The sequence below is a fragment of the Nycticebus coucang genome, chromosome 19 (genome assembly GCF_027406575.1).
Source record: "Nycticebus coucang isolate mNycCou1 chromosome 19, mNycCou1.pri, whole genome shotgun sequence".
Lineage (NCBI taxonomy): Eukaryota > Metazoa > Chordata > Mammalia > Primates > Lorisidae > Nycticebus > Nycticebus coucang.
Window position 1 is genome coordinate 802,865 of NC_069798.1, and position 13,504 is coordinate 816,368.

Here is a 13,504-nt window from a genome sequence, read left to right on the forward strand (position 1 = left end):
GGGACTACAGGCACCCGCCACAACACCCGGCTATTTTTTGGTTGCAGTTTGGCCGGGGCTGGGTTCAAACCCGCCGCCCTCGGTATATGGGGATGGCTCCCTACCCATTGAGCCATAGACACTACCCAGAACCAATTTTGATTTAAATATCAATTGCTAGTTACAGAAATTTAAGAGTAAACCCATAGGAAAATATCCATAATTTGAAGCAGAGCTGTCCTAAGACAATGCACACAAACCAACAAGTCTATTCAATAAAAATATTTAATGCTGCCAAAAGGTATAAAAATACAGTAGGAATGGCAGTACGATACAAAGTAGTCTCTCCTAATTTATTTCTTATATATCTTTCTACATTTCATACATGTATTAAAAAACACTTAACGATACATCAAATTAGAGGTTCTGCAAAGTCTTCTGCTGGTGGATGCTCTTCGTTCCCTGGATGTGAAGTTCACTTTGTAAACAGACGGCCGTGAAGCCATCTACAAGGCCAGCGGCCTCACCGCAGTGTCCAGAGTGGGCTTCGGTCTTGCTTTGCACATCAATGGTTCAAAACTTATAGCTGCAGAATATTCTCAAGTCATGAATATTTAGGTGTCTGTCAATCTTGGCCTAAAACATAAAATAAGAAGTCGTCTATTCAATTCATATTTACCAAACACACAGACATACGTAGATACACACAAACATAAAAGGGCTAACAGTGAAATAAAAGGCAACCAAAAATCATTCCAACATATCACTTCCAGCCATAGTAAGTGCTTCACTGTCACCTGCCAAAGGGCTTGATTTTTACACAGAATTGGTGGTACAAGGAAGACCCTTAAAGCACCATTACTCATTTCTTCAAGTAACTATGTATTATTTAGTCATCCCGATTTACTCAAGAAATGACCTCTGTATGGGATACTAACAGAAAGACAGCTTTTTAAAAAATGGTACCCATGAGGATTTACAAAGACTATATGGCATATACCAGACTTACCAATACTTTGAAATTCAGTGCAAAAGTATAATCCCATTTGGGCCTCCACTGTTTAAGACTGCTAAAAATATTATCAATGTAATATCTGAACATAAAGTTAGTTTGTATTTTTTTTTTTTTTGTAGAGACAGAGTGTCACTTTACTGCCCTTGGTAGAGTGCTGTGCCATCACAGCTCACAGCAACCTCCAGCTCCTGGGCTTAGGCGATTCTCTTGCCTCAGCCTCCCCAGTAGCTGGGACCACAGGTGCCCACCACAACGCCTGGCTATTTTTTGTTGCAGTTTGGCCGGGGCCGGGTTTGAACCCACCACCTTCAGTATATGGAGTTGGCACCCCACTCACTGAGCCACAGGTGCCGCCCGTTAGTTTGTATTTTTAAATCACATATTAGCAGGTTTTTGTCCTGAAGGATAATATTAATTATAGATATAAAATCGAAATGACATGATACTTAAGTTACTATCAATCCTAAAGAAAACACAGACATAAAATAATTCACAGACTTATTGTGTTTTAATGCCAAAGAATAAAATTTTAGAGGTTAAAAATAGAGAGATGGAATAACTATTATAAGGTAGCTGAGTTTTTCATGTTATTTGCCTAATATTTGCAAATAAATGAACTTCTCGGGAGGCTAATAGTATTATTCTTCCCCCAACTCCCCTCACTACCACAAGAAATCCCAAAGCTAAATATTTGTATTTTATCTCCACATGTAAAAACAAGAAATATAAACTACATCTGCACATTTAATCAAAACCCCCAAAATGCTGGGTGGGGTGGCTCACGCCTGTAATCCCAGCCAGGCGGGCTGATTGCTTGAGCTCAGGAGTTCGAGACCAGCTTGAACCAGAGCAAGACCCTGTCTCTAAAAATAGCTGAGTGCTGTGGTAGGGCACCTGTAGTCCCAACTACTCGGGAAGCTGAGGCAAGAGTTTGAGGTTGTTACGAGCAGTGACGCCACCGCACTCTACCAGGGGTGACAAAGTGGGAGTCTGTCTCCAAAAAACAAAATACCCTCCCAAAAATACTATGTCTGTCCTGCCTACTGGCTCCCTCCTCTTATGAAAGGCACCTTGTATCAACTATCTTCTCTGATTTTCCAATGCTGATGGAAAAACTTCATATTACCAAGAAAATATTTTCATCAGATGTCTGTAAGTCAAAAAGAGAATTTCAGAACCCCGAACCAAAGTTGGTAGAGTACGGAAAAGTACTTTTTTATTGATTCTGACGGTTGCTGCTGCTTCCAAACAAAACAGAAAAAACCTTATCTACATATATGTATATACATATGCATATATATAGTTTTGTATATATGTGTGTGTGTGTGTATATATATATATATACACATATATATTTATATATACATACACACATATATATTTTTATATATATATACACATATAGTTTTTTTGTTTTGGAGACAAGAGTCTCATGTTGTGACCTTTGGTAGAGTGTTATGGCAACACAGCTCACAGCAATCTCTTGCCCCGTCCCCCAAGTCCTGGGATTACAGGCACCTGCCACAATGCCCGGCTATTTTTTTTTTTTTTGCAGTTTTGGCTGGGGCAGGGCTTGAAGCCAGCACCCCTGGTATATGGGGCCGGCGCCCTACTCCTTGAGCCACAGGTGCTGCCCTGCCCGGTTATTGTTTAGAGATGAGGTTTCACTCCTCCTCAGGCTGGTCTCGAACTTGGCCTTGCAAAGTGCTAGGATTACAGGTATGAGCCACTGCACTCTGTTTGAGACAGGGTTTTGTTCTGTTGCCCCAGTCTAGAGTGCTGTGGTGTCATCACAGCTCACAGCGACCTCAAACTGCCTGAGCCAAGCAAGTTGCTGGAGAACAGATGAACACCACAGTGCCCAGCTAATGTTTCTGGTTTTTTTGTAGAGATGTGGTCTCGCTCTTGCTTAGACTGGTCTTGATCTCCTGACTTTTAAGAGATCCTCTTGCTTGGCCTCTCTAGGTGCTAAAATTATAGGTGTGAGCCCCTACACCTGGGGGTAGAAAATATATATATACACACACGTGTATGTGTGTGTGTGTGTGTGCAGTCCAAGCATTGAGTAGTCTGTCCTTTGAAATAAAGGAACAATTCAAAGTGAATGAAATAATGATTTGGTTTAGAGAATATTCTGATGTTCCAGTTCAAACTGTTGCACAAAGTTTTCTTAAATTTGCTTTACTTAACAAAAGACAGAGGCTGCTATTGTAGCCTCCAGCTCTGGGTTCAAGTGATCCTCCAGAACTGGCTCCTGAACAGCTGGGACTACAGGCATGTGCCACCATGCCTGGCTAATTCTTTTATTTTTGTAGGGACAGGGTCTCACTATCTTGCCCAGGCTTGTCTTGAATTCCTACCCTCAAGCAATCCCCACCTCAGCCTCCCAAGGTGCTGGGATTGTAAACAAGAGATACCATACTCACCCTACTTTGGGTTTTATTTATTATTTTTACATTGGTTGACTATTTCCCCATTTACATATTTGGTGTAAATACTCCATAAAGAACATAGTGAGACACAGTGGAAGAAGTATAAGAGTTGTATGGGTTAGGCTCAGCACCCATAGCACAGTGGTTATGGCGCCAGACACATATACTGAGGCTGGCGGGTTTGAACCCGGCCTGGGCCAGCTAAAGCAACAATGACAATTGCAACAAAAAAAATAGGTGGGTGTTGTGGCAGGTGCCTGTAGTCCCAGCTACTTGGGGGGCTGAGGCAAGAGAGTCACTTAAGCCCAAGAACTTGAGGTTGCTGTGAGCTGTGATGCCACAGCACATTACCAAGGGCATAGTGAGACTCTGAGAGACTCTTGTCTCAAAAAAAAAAAAAAAAAAGAAAGAAAGAATTGTATGGGTTAGAATTTGGATCTCAGTTCTGTACTAACTAGTGGTGCAGTCTTGGTTAAATTATTCTTTGACCTCATTTTCTTATTGTGAAAATAGAGATAATAATGCTATCTAAGGGCTGGGCATGGGGGTGTAGAAGGGGGAAGGAATCCCACTTATAATCCTAGCCTTCTGGGAGGCTTAGATGGATGGTCTGGTTGAGCTCAGGTGTTCAAGACCAGCCTGAGCAAGAGTGAGACGCATCTCTATGAAAAACAGAAAAACTAACCAGGCACAGTGGTGGGTGCCTGTAGTCCCAGCTACTTGAGAGGCTGAGGCAGGAAAATTGTTTGCACCCAAGAGTTTGAGGTAGCTGTGAGCTATGATGCCACCACAGTACTCTAGCCTGGGTGACAGAGTGAGGATCTGTCTAAACAAAAGTGCTATCTACACCTAGAAGAGGTGTTGTGGAGATTAAATTTACATTATGTATTTAAACTGGTTGCCAGAACTGTAGGTGTTCCACATAAACTGTTGCACTGTAGTTTGTTAGAGGTTTTACCAAGAATGATGTATCATTTATATCCACTAAAACAGTGCTCTTAAAAAATTCACTCATTGCGGGCAGCACCTGTGGCTCAGTGAGCAGGGTGCCGGCCCCATATACCGAGGGTGGCGGGTTCAAATCTGGCCCCGGCCAAACTGCAACAAAAAAACAGCCGGGCGTTGTGGCGGGCGCCTGAGGCAGGAGAATCGCCTAGGCCCAGGAGTTGGAGGTTGCTGTGAGCTGTGTGACGCCACGGCATTCTACTGAGGGCGATAAAGTGAAACTCTGCCTCTACAAAAAAAAATAAATAAAAAATAAAATAAAATAAAAAAATTCATTCATTGCTCCTTTGCAAATGTAATTCTGGGGGTAAGAAAATAAGATTAAATCACTGGAAGGGTTAGCTATTTTAAAAGACAATTTAAGGCTGGGTGCAGGGGCTCATGCTTGTAATAGTTTAAGCCCAGGAGTTTAAGGGTTCAAAGCTGCAGGCAGCTATGATCATACCACTGCCCTCAAGTCTGAGTCACAGAGAGAGACCCTCTCTCTTTAAACAAAATAAAACAAACAAACAAAAAAGGATATAAAGCTGGTGAGCGGGTGGGTCATGCTTGTAATCCTACCACTCTGGTGGATTGCTTGAGCTCAGGAGTTCCAGGCCAACCTGAGCAAGTGTGAGACCCAGTCTCTATTAAAAATAGACAAACTGCCTTGGCATTTGTAGCTCAGCTGGTGGGTTCGAACCCAACAACGACAATTACAACAAAAAATAGCTGGGCGTTGTTGTGGCAGGCACCTGTGGTCCCAGCTACTCGGCAGGCTGAGCAAGAGAATGGCTGAAACCCCAAGAGTTTGAGGTTGCTGTGATCTGTGATGCCATGGCACTCTGAGGGCGACATAGTGAGACTCTTGTCTCAAAAAAAAAAATTATAAAAATAGACAAACTAGGGGGGTGGGGCCTTGGTGTGTGTCACACTTTATGGGGGCAAGACATGATTGCAAGAGGGACTTTACCTAACAATTGCAATCAGTGTAACCTGGCTTATTGTACCCTCAATGAATCCCCAACAATAAAAAATAAATAAATAAATAAAATAAATTAAAAAAAAAAAAAAGAAACAACAACAACAACAAAAAAATAGACAAACTAGCCAAGCATTATAGCAGGTGCCTGTAGAACCAGCTACGTGGGATGCTGAGGCAGGAGGATCAAGTGAGCCAGAGTTTGAGGCTGCTGTGAGCTATGATGATGTCACAGCACTCTAGCCTGGGTGACAAAGTGAGATTCAGTCTCAAAAAAGAAAAGAATAAAAAGAAAACGTATTTGTAAGACTAAAAAGATAAATGGGCTTTATTTTAGAAAATTCTAATACATTCACTTGAATAAATTTTTGCTATTTTTTATTTATAAGGCAAAAACAGTAAAATGAGTCAAAACATAGTGCCCGTAGGTTGGTGGTTAGGGCACTGGCCATGTACACCAAGGCTGGTGGGTTCAAATCCAGCCCAGGCCAGCTAAACAATGACAACAGCAACAAAAAAATAGCCAGGCATTGTGACAGGTGCCTGTAATCCCAGCTACTTGGGAGGCTGAGGCAAAAGAAGAATCATTTAAGCCCAAGAGTTGGAGGTTGCTGTGAGCTGTGACCCCGTCGCACTCTACCGAGGGTGACAGCTTGAGATTCTATCTCCAAAAAAAAAAAAAAAGCGTCAGAACAAATCAAATGTAACAAGCTGGACTTGGTCACCTGGTACTTCCTGTGCAGCGGTGGCCCTGGCGCCGATTTATTATTTTTAGTAGAGACGGGGTCTTGCTTTTGTTCAGGCTGCTCTCGAACTCAAGCAATCCACTTGCCTCCGCCTCTCAGAGTGCTAGGATTACAGGCGTGAGCCACTGCAACCAACCAAACAACACACAAATATTCTAATGAAATGAGCCAAGGGGCCTCACAACACTGTCTTAAAAATGGTTTACCTAGGTTCCCTCTTCTGAATTCAGCAAGTTCAAAGAAATGAAAAGTTTTTTAATTGTAGTAATTTGATATGTCAAAAGCATAATATATCTGAAAAACATACATATGCCAAATTAGAGCAATAATAATAAATCATTTGATGCTTCTTAGAAAAATGGTGTCTAGGGTGGCGCCTGTGGCTAAAGGAGTAGGGTGCCAGTCCCATATGCCGGAGGTGGCGGGTTCAAACCCAGCCCCGGCCAAAAAAAAAAAAAAAAAAAACGAAAAATGGTGTCTAAGAAAAAAATTCCCATGCAAGTCTCCTTGTAGATCCTCCACACATTCTACCTGCGCTCGAACCAGACATCAGACTCTAATATCCTCATTAAACTGTACAATTCTCTATTTTTATTTTATTTTGAGACACAGCCTCAAGCTGGGTAGAAGCTTGTGGCAACTTTACCTCGGCTGCCTAGATTGCAGCTCAAAGCAACCTCCAACTCCTGGGCTCAAGCGATTCTCCTGCCTCAGCCTCCCAAGTAGCTGGGACTACAGGTGCCTGCCACAACACCTGGCTATTTTTTGGTTGCAGCTGTCATTGTTTGGCGGGCCTGCGCTGGATTTGAACCCGTCAGCTCAGATGTTATGTGGCTGGCACCTTAGCCACTTGAGCCACAGGCGCTGGGCCATAATTCTCTTATTCTACTCGAAATTAAAAAACAAAACTGAAAGAACTCAAAAGGTTGAACGTTTCTTCTCCCAAGAGATTGCCCAGAAACGGTCAGGGCTCGTCAAGATGTTTTCACCGTCAGTGTTGCTCCCCAGTCAGCCCCTCAGACCAGCTGCTGCCTCCACCTGGCCTGTGCTGGGGCAGACGGCACACAGCAGATGAGGGGCAGAGTGACACTGAGGACAACAGGTTTCTTCAGAATCTAGCAGCCATGGGAAGGAATCCTTCTCTCAAAGAGTGCTGAGAGAAAGCAGCTGGGCAGGGTCGCTCAATGCTACTACTCGAGCAGTTGGAACATGCTAAACATTTAGAAAGTTCCTGCCACTGAGGGAAAAATGGATAACCAAACTCACACCATTTTCTTAGAAATTATGACCTTAGGCTGGGCAAGGTGGCTCACGCCTGTAATCCTAGCACTCTGGGAGGCTGTGGTGGGTGGACTGCTTGAGCTCACGAGTTCGAGACCAGCCTGAGCAAAAGCAAGACTGTCTATTAAACAGAAAAACTGAGGCAAGAGGATCGCTTGAACCCAAGAGTTTGAGGTTGCTGTGAGCTATAATGATAACATGGTACTCTACCCAGGGTGACAGCTTAAGACTCTTCCCCCGCCCCCCCTCCCCGCAAAAAAAGGTTAAAAAAAAAAAAGAAATTGTTACTTTAAAAACATTACTCAAAAAAGAGAGAAAAAAAATCGTTTCTGATTGTGAATGAACAACAAAATGGGTATATTTGGCCAGGAACACAGAACACAACCAGTGAGTGTGTGCATAGCATTTAAACCGTGGGAGAGCAGGGACGGAGGGGTTTGCACGGCCTGAGCTTCTTTCTACCAAGGTATGTTACCATTTATACAGACATTCAATGGAACGGAAACAGCTGTGGTTTGTAATACATACACTGTTGTAGGGGCTCTTGGTGATATCCCTTGAAGGAAGGTATAAATATAGCTATTCACTATGGAATTCAAACAAACCAAGAAAAAAGATGAATTTTCATATAAGTATATTGAAATGTATTTATGTATTTATTTGTTTATTTTTGAGATAGAGTCTCACTCTGTTACCCTGGGTAGAGTGTCGTGGCATCATAGCTGGAGGTTGCTGGAGTTAGGTCAACTCCAGAGTAAACCATCCAGGCAATAACCAAGACCTATATTCAAATCTACTACCTGGAAAAATATTACAAGGCTTCTTAAAAGAAAAAGACTTTAAGCTGTTGCTATAGAGTTGAGAGTGGGATGTGGGTTTCTGCTGTGCACTTAGTTCCAAACTATGGGCAGAAGCGTCAAGTGTGACCAAGGATGACCTCAGAAACACACCTGCCCGGCCACGTGAGCAACAGATTGTGGCTAGCTCTGCCCTGATGATATACTCAATATCCCCAGAGAGCCCCTGTGGAAACCCAGTGGAAGGAAAAATAAACCAATTTTACCAAGGCTTGAACTCTGGCCAGACATGGAAGGAAATGTGGTACATACCTAATGGCATTTGGCTTATAACAGACTACATTTTTTTTTTTGGTAGAGACAGAGTCTCACTTTATGGCCCTCGGTAGAGTGCCGTGGCCTCACACAGCTCACAGCAACCTCCAACTCCTGGGCTTCGGCGATTCTCTTGACTCAGCCTCCCGAGTAGCTGGGACTACAGGTGCCCACCACAACACCCGGCTATTTTTTGGTTGCAGTTTGGCCAGGGCCAGGTTTGAACCTGCCACCCTTGGTATATGGGGCCGGCGCCTTACTGACTGAGCCACAGGCGCTGCCCTATAACAGACTATATTTAAAAAAAAAAAAATCTCTCAAAGATTTGTATCTGAAAGTAAAAACCAAGGCAGACTAGATTTTTAAATCTGTACAAGAGGCCAGACACACAGGGTTCATGCCTATATTCCTAGCACTCTGGGAGGCCATGGGGGGAGGATCCCGTTAGCTCAAGAGTTTGAGACCAGCCTGAACAAGAGTGAGACCTGGTCTCTACTAAAAATAGAAAACCACTCAGGCGTTGTGGCAGGTGCCTGTAGTCCCAGCTACTTAGGAGGCTGAGGCAAGAGGTTTCTTGAGACAAGGAGTTTGAGACTGTTGTGAGCTATGATGCCATGACACTCTACCCAGGGTGCCAGGGTGAGACTCTGTCTCAAAAATGAATGAATGAATAAATAAATAAATAAATACAGATAACTGTACAATAACCAGGCAGGCTATTTGGAAATGTAGGTACTCACTATGGAATGCAGTGGTCAATACATACTTTTAATAACACCAGGCTCTGGGCTGTGACTAGATACAGACTCTAACCAATGGTATTTTTCGAAGTGGGAAATAAATGGCAGTCTTTGAGAATTATCTAATTCTAAAATACACTGCTAAAAAATAAAAAAAGTGAAATACACTGTTCATCTGAAACTCTTCAACCCTAGCACCATAAAAGCTAGAAATGCCATGTCTCCAGCTGATAATGGCTGAGTAACACCACCAGCTACTGCATATGCTTATCGTGAGGATCAACAGGATAAATGTAAAAAGAGCTTGGTACATGGTCTGGCATGGAGCAAACGGTCAATAGGTAGTGCCTATCATCACTCTGAAAACGGGAGGACTATTCTATGTCATAAACCACTTTTTAAACCAATATATAGTTTTTGATTCATAATATTAATTCCAGTTTATTTAAGACGAGGGGGACAAGTCCAAGTGTGCATGGAAGTAACTCAGAGTTACACCCACTGACACACCTGCCAACAGCTACTTCAAAGGAAAATGAGTAACAAGATTTTCAAATTTCCTTTCTCTTTTATTGTTCATTATGAGGAAAATGAACCAAAAAGATAGAAGAGAAAAAGGGCAAATAGGTAGAAAACTTAGCAAATATACAAAATCACCTCCAGCCATAAGAAATGGCCTATATATTGTTCTAAAATCCCCTATGTACTTACTATATATTGCTTTTTAAAAACTCTTTTATAGGCCGGGCATAGTAGCTCATGCCTATAATCCTAGCACTCTGGGAGGCTGAGGCAGGTAGACAGGTGCCGAGCCATGATTTTCATTTTTTATATGGCAAAATTAAACAGGGAGAATTATATTTTTGTATTTTATACATGGTCAAGTATAGATACAAATCACTAGTAGGCTAACATAAAATAGTACTTGGCTGACTCAGCACCTGTAGCTCAAGCAGCTAAGGCGCCAGCCACATACACCAGAGCTAGCGGGTTCGAATCTAGCCCAGGCCTGCCAAACAACAATGACAACTACAACCCAAAAAATAGCCGGGCGTTGTGGTGGGCACCTGTGGTCCCAGCTACTTGGGAGGCTGAGGCAAGAGAATTGCTTAAGCCCAGGAGTTGGAGGTTGCTGTGAGCGGTGATGCAACAGCACTCTACCCAGGGCGACAGCTTGAGGCTCTGTCTAAATTAAACAAACAAAAAAATAGTACTTGGCTGAACTTGGAAAGGAGTATAAACCAAAGGTTGCTGTCAATTTATCAGAGGCATAGATACAACTGGAAATGCACTAAATGTGAATTAAAGATTCTTTTCTGAACATAATAACGCTGGTTTCAAAACAAAAACTTTTTTCTTCCTTAACCTATTCAAAAGGTGACATTACTTTATTAAAGTCAAACTACACATGTGTTAAAAATGAGAAAATGTTACCTAACATGCTGCCATGTATTTTCAATAATTAGTACCTGGCACCCACCAAAATTATTATTGCTGGTAAACACTGAACGCTCTTTAAAGCTTCCAATGTCATCACCATTCTCAAGGATCTACTTGCTTGGAGGAAAGATAGCTGAAATTTGAAGAAGTACAACGATGTATTCACTACACTAAATGTAATTTTAAAAACACATCACATCCAACACCACCCCAAAGGACAAAAAGCAGGCAAAAAGCACAGCAGAAATGCTGAACCCAATGAAGCACCTTCACTTGGCAAGGGGTTAGCATTTGTTTCCTCAAGTCTTTACCTTTGTGTTTAAAGCAAGGATACCTTCAATGGGAAATAAAGCCTGCCTACATTTGACTTACAAAGTAATATGTTACATTTTAGCAAAGATAAACCAATGCAAATTGGAAAGAAAGATTTTAAGTGAATAATGACCTAAATTGTAAAGGTACTGACACCTCAACCCCTAACCCTAACCCAGCCAAATACTATTATTATTATTATTATTATTTTTATTTAGACAGAGCCTCAGGCTGTCGCCCTGGGTAGAATGCCAGGACATCACCGCTCACAGCAGCCTCCAAGTTTAAAGCAGGCAGACATAAGAAAATGTCCCTCTTACCTCCTCTCCATTCCAAGGTTCCAGGACACAGATACACTGAATCAGGACACAGGCACATGTTATATAAAACCTCATTTAATACATAGCGCCACCTACATCCTACTTTCATAGTTGCAGCATGATTTAACACATTTAAGAAGGCTACAAAAATCAAAAATCAAAGAATTTTTCTATACCAATAGTTTCCAAACTGTTTTTAAATTATAATTATCTCCTTTAAAATAATTAATAAGTAATTAATTATCTCCTTATAAAAGGAGAAAAAACAGACATACTATGGTTGAAAGTAACCCCTTGGTCACCCTCCTGGAAATCCAATGAGCAGTTTGAAACCCACTAAATTATGTCTCCTCTCTAGGCCTCCTAGCAATGAAAGCAAATAACAACTATTTCAAGTAAAACAGGTTCAAGTAAAACAAGTTAAACACCGAATGGAATGTTGGGATCTGAAGAAAGCACTCAAATAAGGAGTCAAATTCACTAAAAACAATATGCTTTGAAAATACTCATTAAGAAGTTAAAATGACAATATAAGTTGTGTACATCATACTATTTATTGAAGTACAAAGAACTTTGAAAAAAATTTTACTTTAAAACTTCCGTCTAGTAAACTGAAACTGTGGAGCATAAAATTCTGCTTCTTACTTTTACTTCCTAAATCGTGATTTACCCCAATTATAAATTAGGGTAATTACACTGAAATTGTAAAAAGTAAATCATAGCAATGGGCTTTACAAAAATCAATTTCTTTACAAAGCCTTGACCGATGGTTACCTGACCATCCCGGTAAGAATTTTCCTTCAAAGGTATTTTTAGGAAAAAAAAAATTATTTTTCTTTTTAAAATGGGGAAAACTGCAAAACAAAAAAAAAATGCAAATATATAGTAGAAATTGCTTTTTCAGAGTTCTAATTGCTCATATCAAATTTCTCTTTAGAAAAATGGAAAATGTATCCAGTAGAATTGAATCAACATACAATTTATTTTTTTAATGGTAACATATTTTTCAAATTGAGCTTTTAAAAAGTACAGTTAACTACAAAATTAAGATTAAAACTTATAAAATATATTTACCGTGAAATGGTAAAGAATGTAAAGTGTTGCTGCCCATGTTCAACAGTACATTATACATTACACACATTATTTAAATGTCATTTTCTTTCCATTAATAACGTAGATAAAACCACAACATTTATTGCTTATATCAAGTGCAGGTTGAAATCCAGACAGCCGCCAAAAACATCCTGGGATAAAGGATTTCTCAGTGTTGGTCAGGTGAAATACTAAGTCTGATATGTATGAATACAGTTGCAAAATGTACCAGTTTGTAACAAACATGAATGCATTTATTTTAGACGCTGCCATTTACAGTGTGGGTTTCAGAGGAACCTGCTGTGAGTCCTGAGTGGCCGGGCTTCTGACTGGGCACACCACCTATCTGACGGATGTCTACTCTACTGCACCATTTATGGGATATGGGGCATTTGCTGTGAACAGACAAACCTGTGAGAGTAACACAGCACTGTCAGCTACTAGTGCAGAAGCTTGCTGGACAAAATTAATTGTTTATTCATAGGACATTTTGCTGAAAAAACAGTGTCCAGCCAACAACGGCGCCAACCAAAATGACTGACACAAACCCCATCTTAGTGAGAATAGGTTGCCAATATAACCACCTTTTCCTTTTTCGTTCAGTCTCATTTAGCCTCTGTTTCATCTGCTGCACCTTCTGAGCCGTGGTAGCTTTTCTGTCCTCTCGAATACGTTTCCGTAGAACACTATGAATAAATAAAGACAAATAAAAGAAGTGCATACCCAGCAGGATTTAATTCTTCTAATACAGAGGACCAAAACACAAATAAAGCTACATACAACTACGTATGTTTTATCTCACTTAGACACCGGAATAAAAAGGGGGAAAGCCTCTATATTCTAAATGGTCCAGAGATGTGCTCTGGCAACAATTGCTGGTACAGTTTTATATTAATAAGTTATGTTTAGTAGGACCTGCAAGTAATAATTTGAACATAAGGTACCTTCTTTCTTGAGAAGTGAATTGATAGTTTTCTTTCCTTTTGTGCTAATTAGCCAAAGAAGCAGGAGTGGGGACACAGGGGTCCACCCACTATCCAGCTGATCTTCTGAGGTCACATTTGACATA

General features: G+C 41.1%; 1 protein-coding gene across 3 annotated transcripts in view; it reads right to left on the minus strand.

Annotated features, from left to right (window-relative positions):
• Nucleotides 1–247: 247 nt before the first annotated feature.
• PTPN2 (protein tyrosine phosphatase non-receptor type 2) overlaps nucleotides 248–13,504 on the minus strand; it is a 97,926-nt gene continuing 84,669 nt past the window's right edge. The window contains exons 9-11 of one of the 3 annotated variants that reach the window (XM_053571888.1): nucleotides 13,020–13,121; nucleotides 11,344–11,379; nucleotides 248–615 (exon numbers count right to left, since the gene is read on the minus strand). In XM_053571888.1, the coding sequence (XP_053427863.1) occupies nucleotides 594–615; nucleotides 11,344–11,379; nucleotides 13,020–13,121 (160 nt within the window). In that variant the 3' untranslated portion in view covers nucleotides 248–593. Of the gene's footprint in view, nucleotides 616–11,343; nucleotides 11,380–12,309; nucleotides 13,122–13,504 lie in introns of those variants that run through there. The other 2 variants (XM_053571889.1, XM_053571887.1) reach the window with 2 other exon arrangements.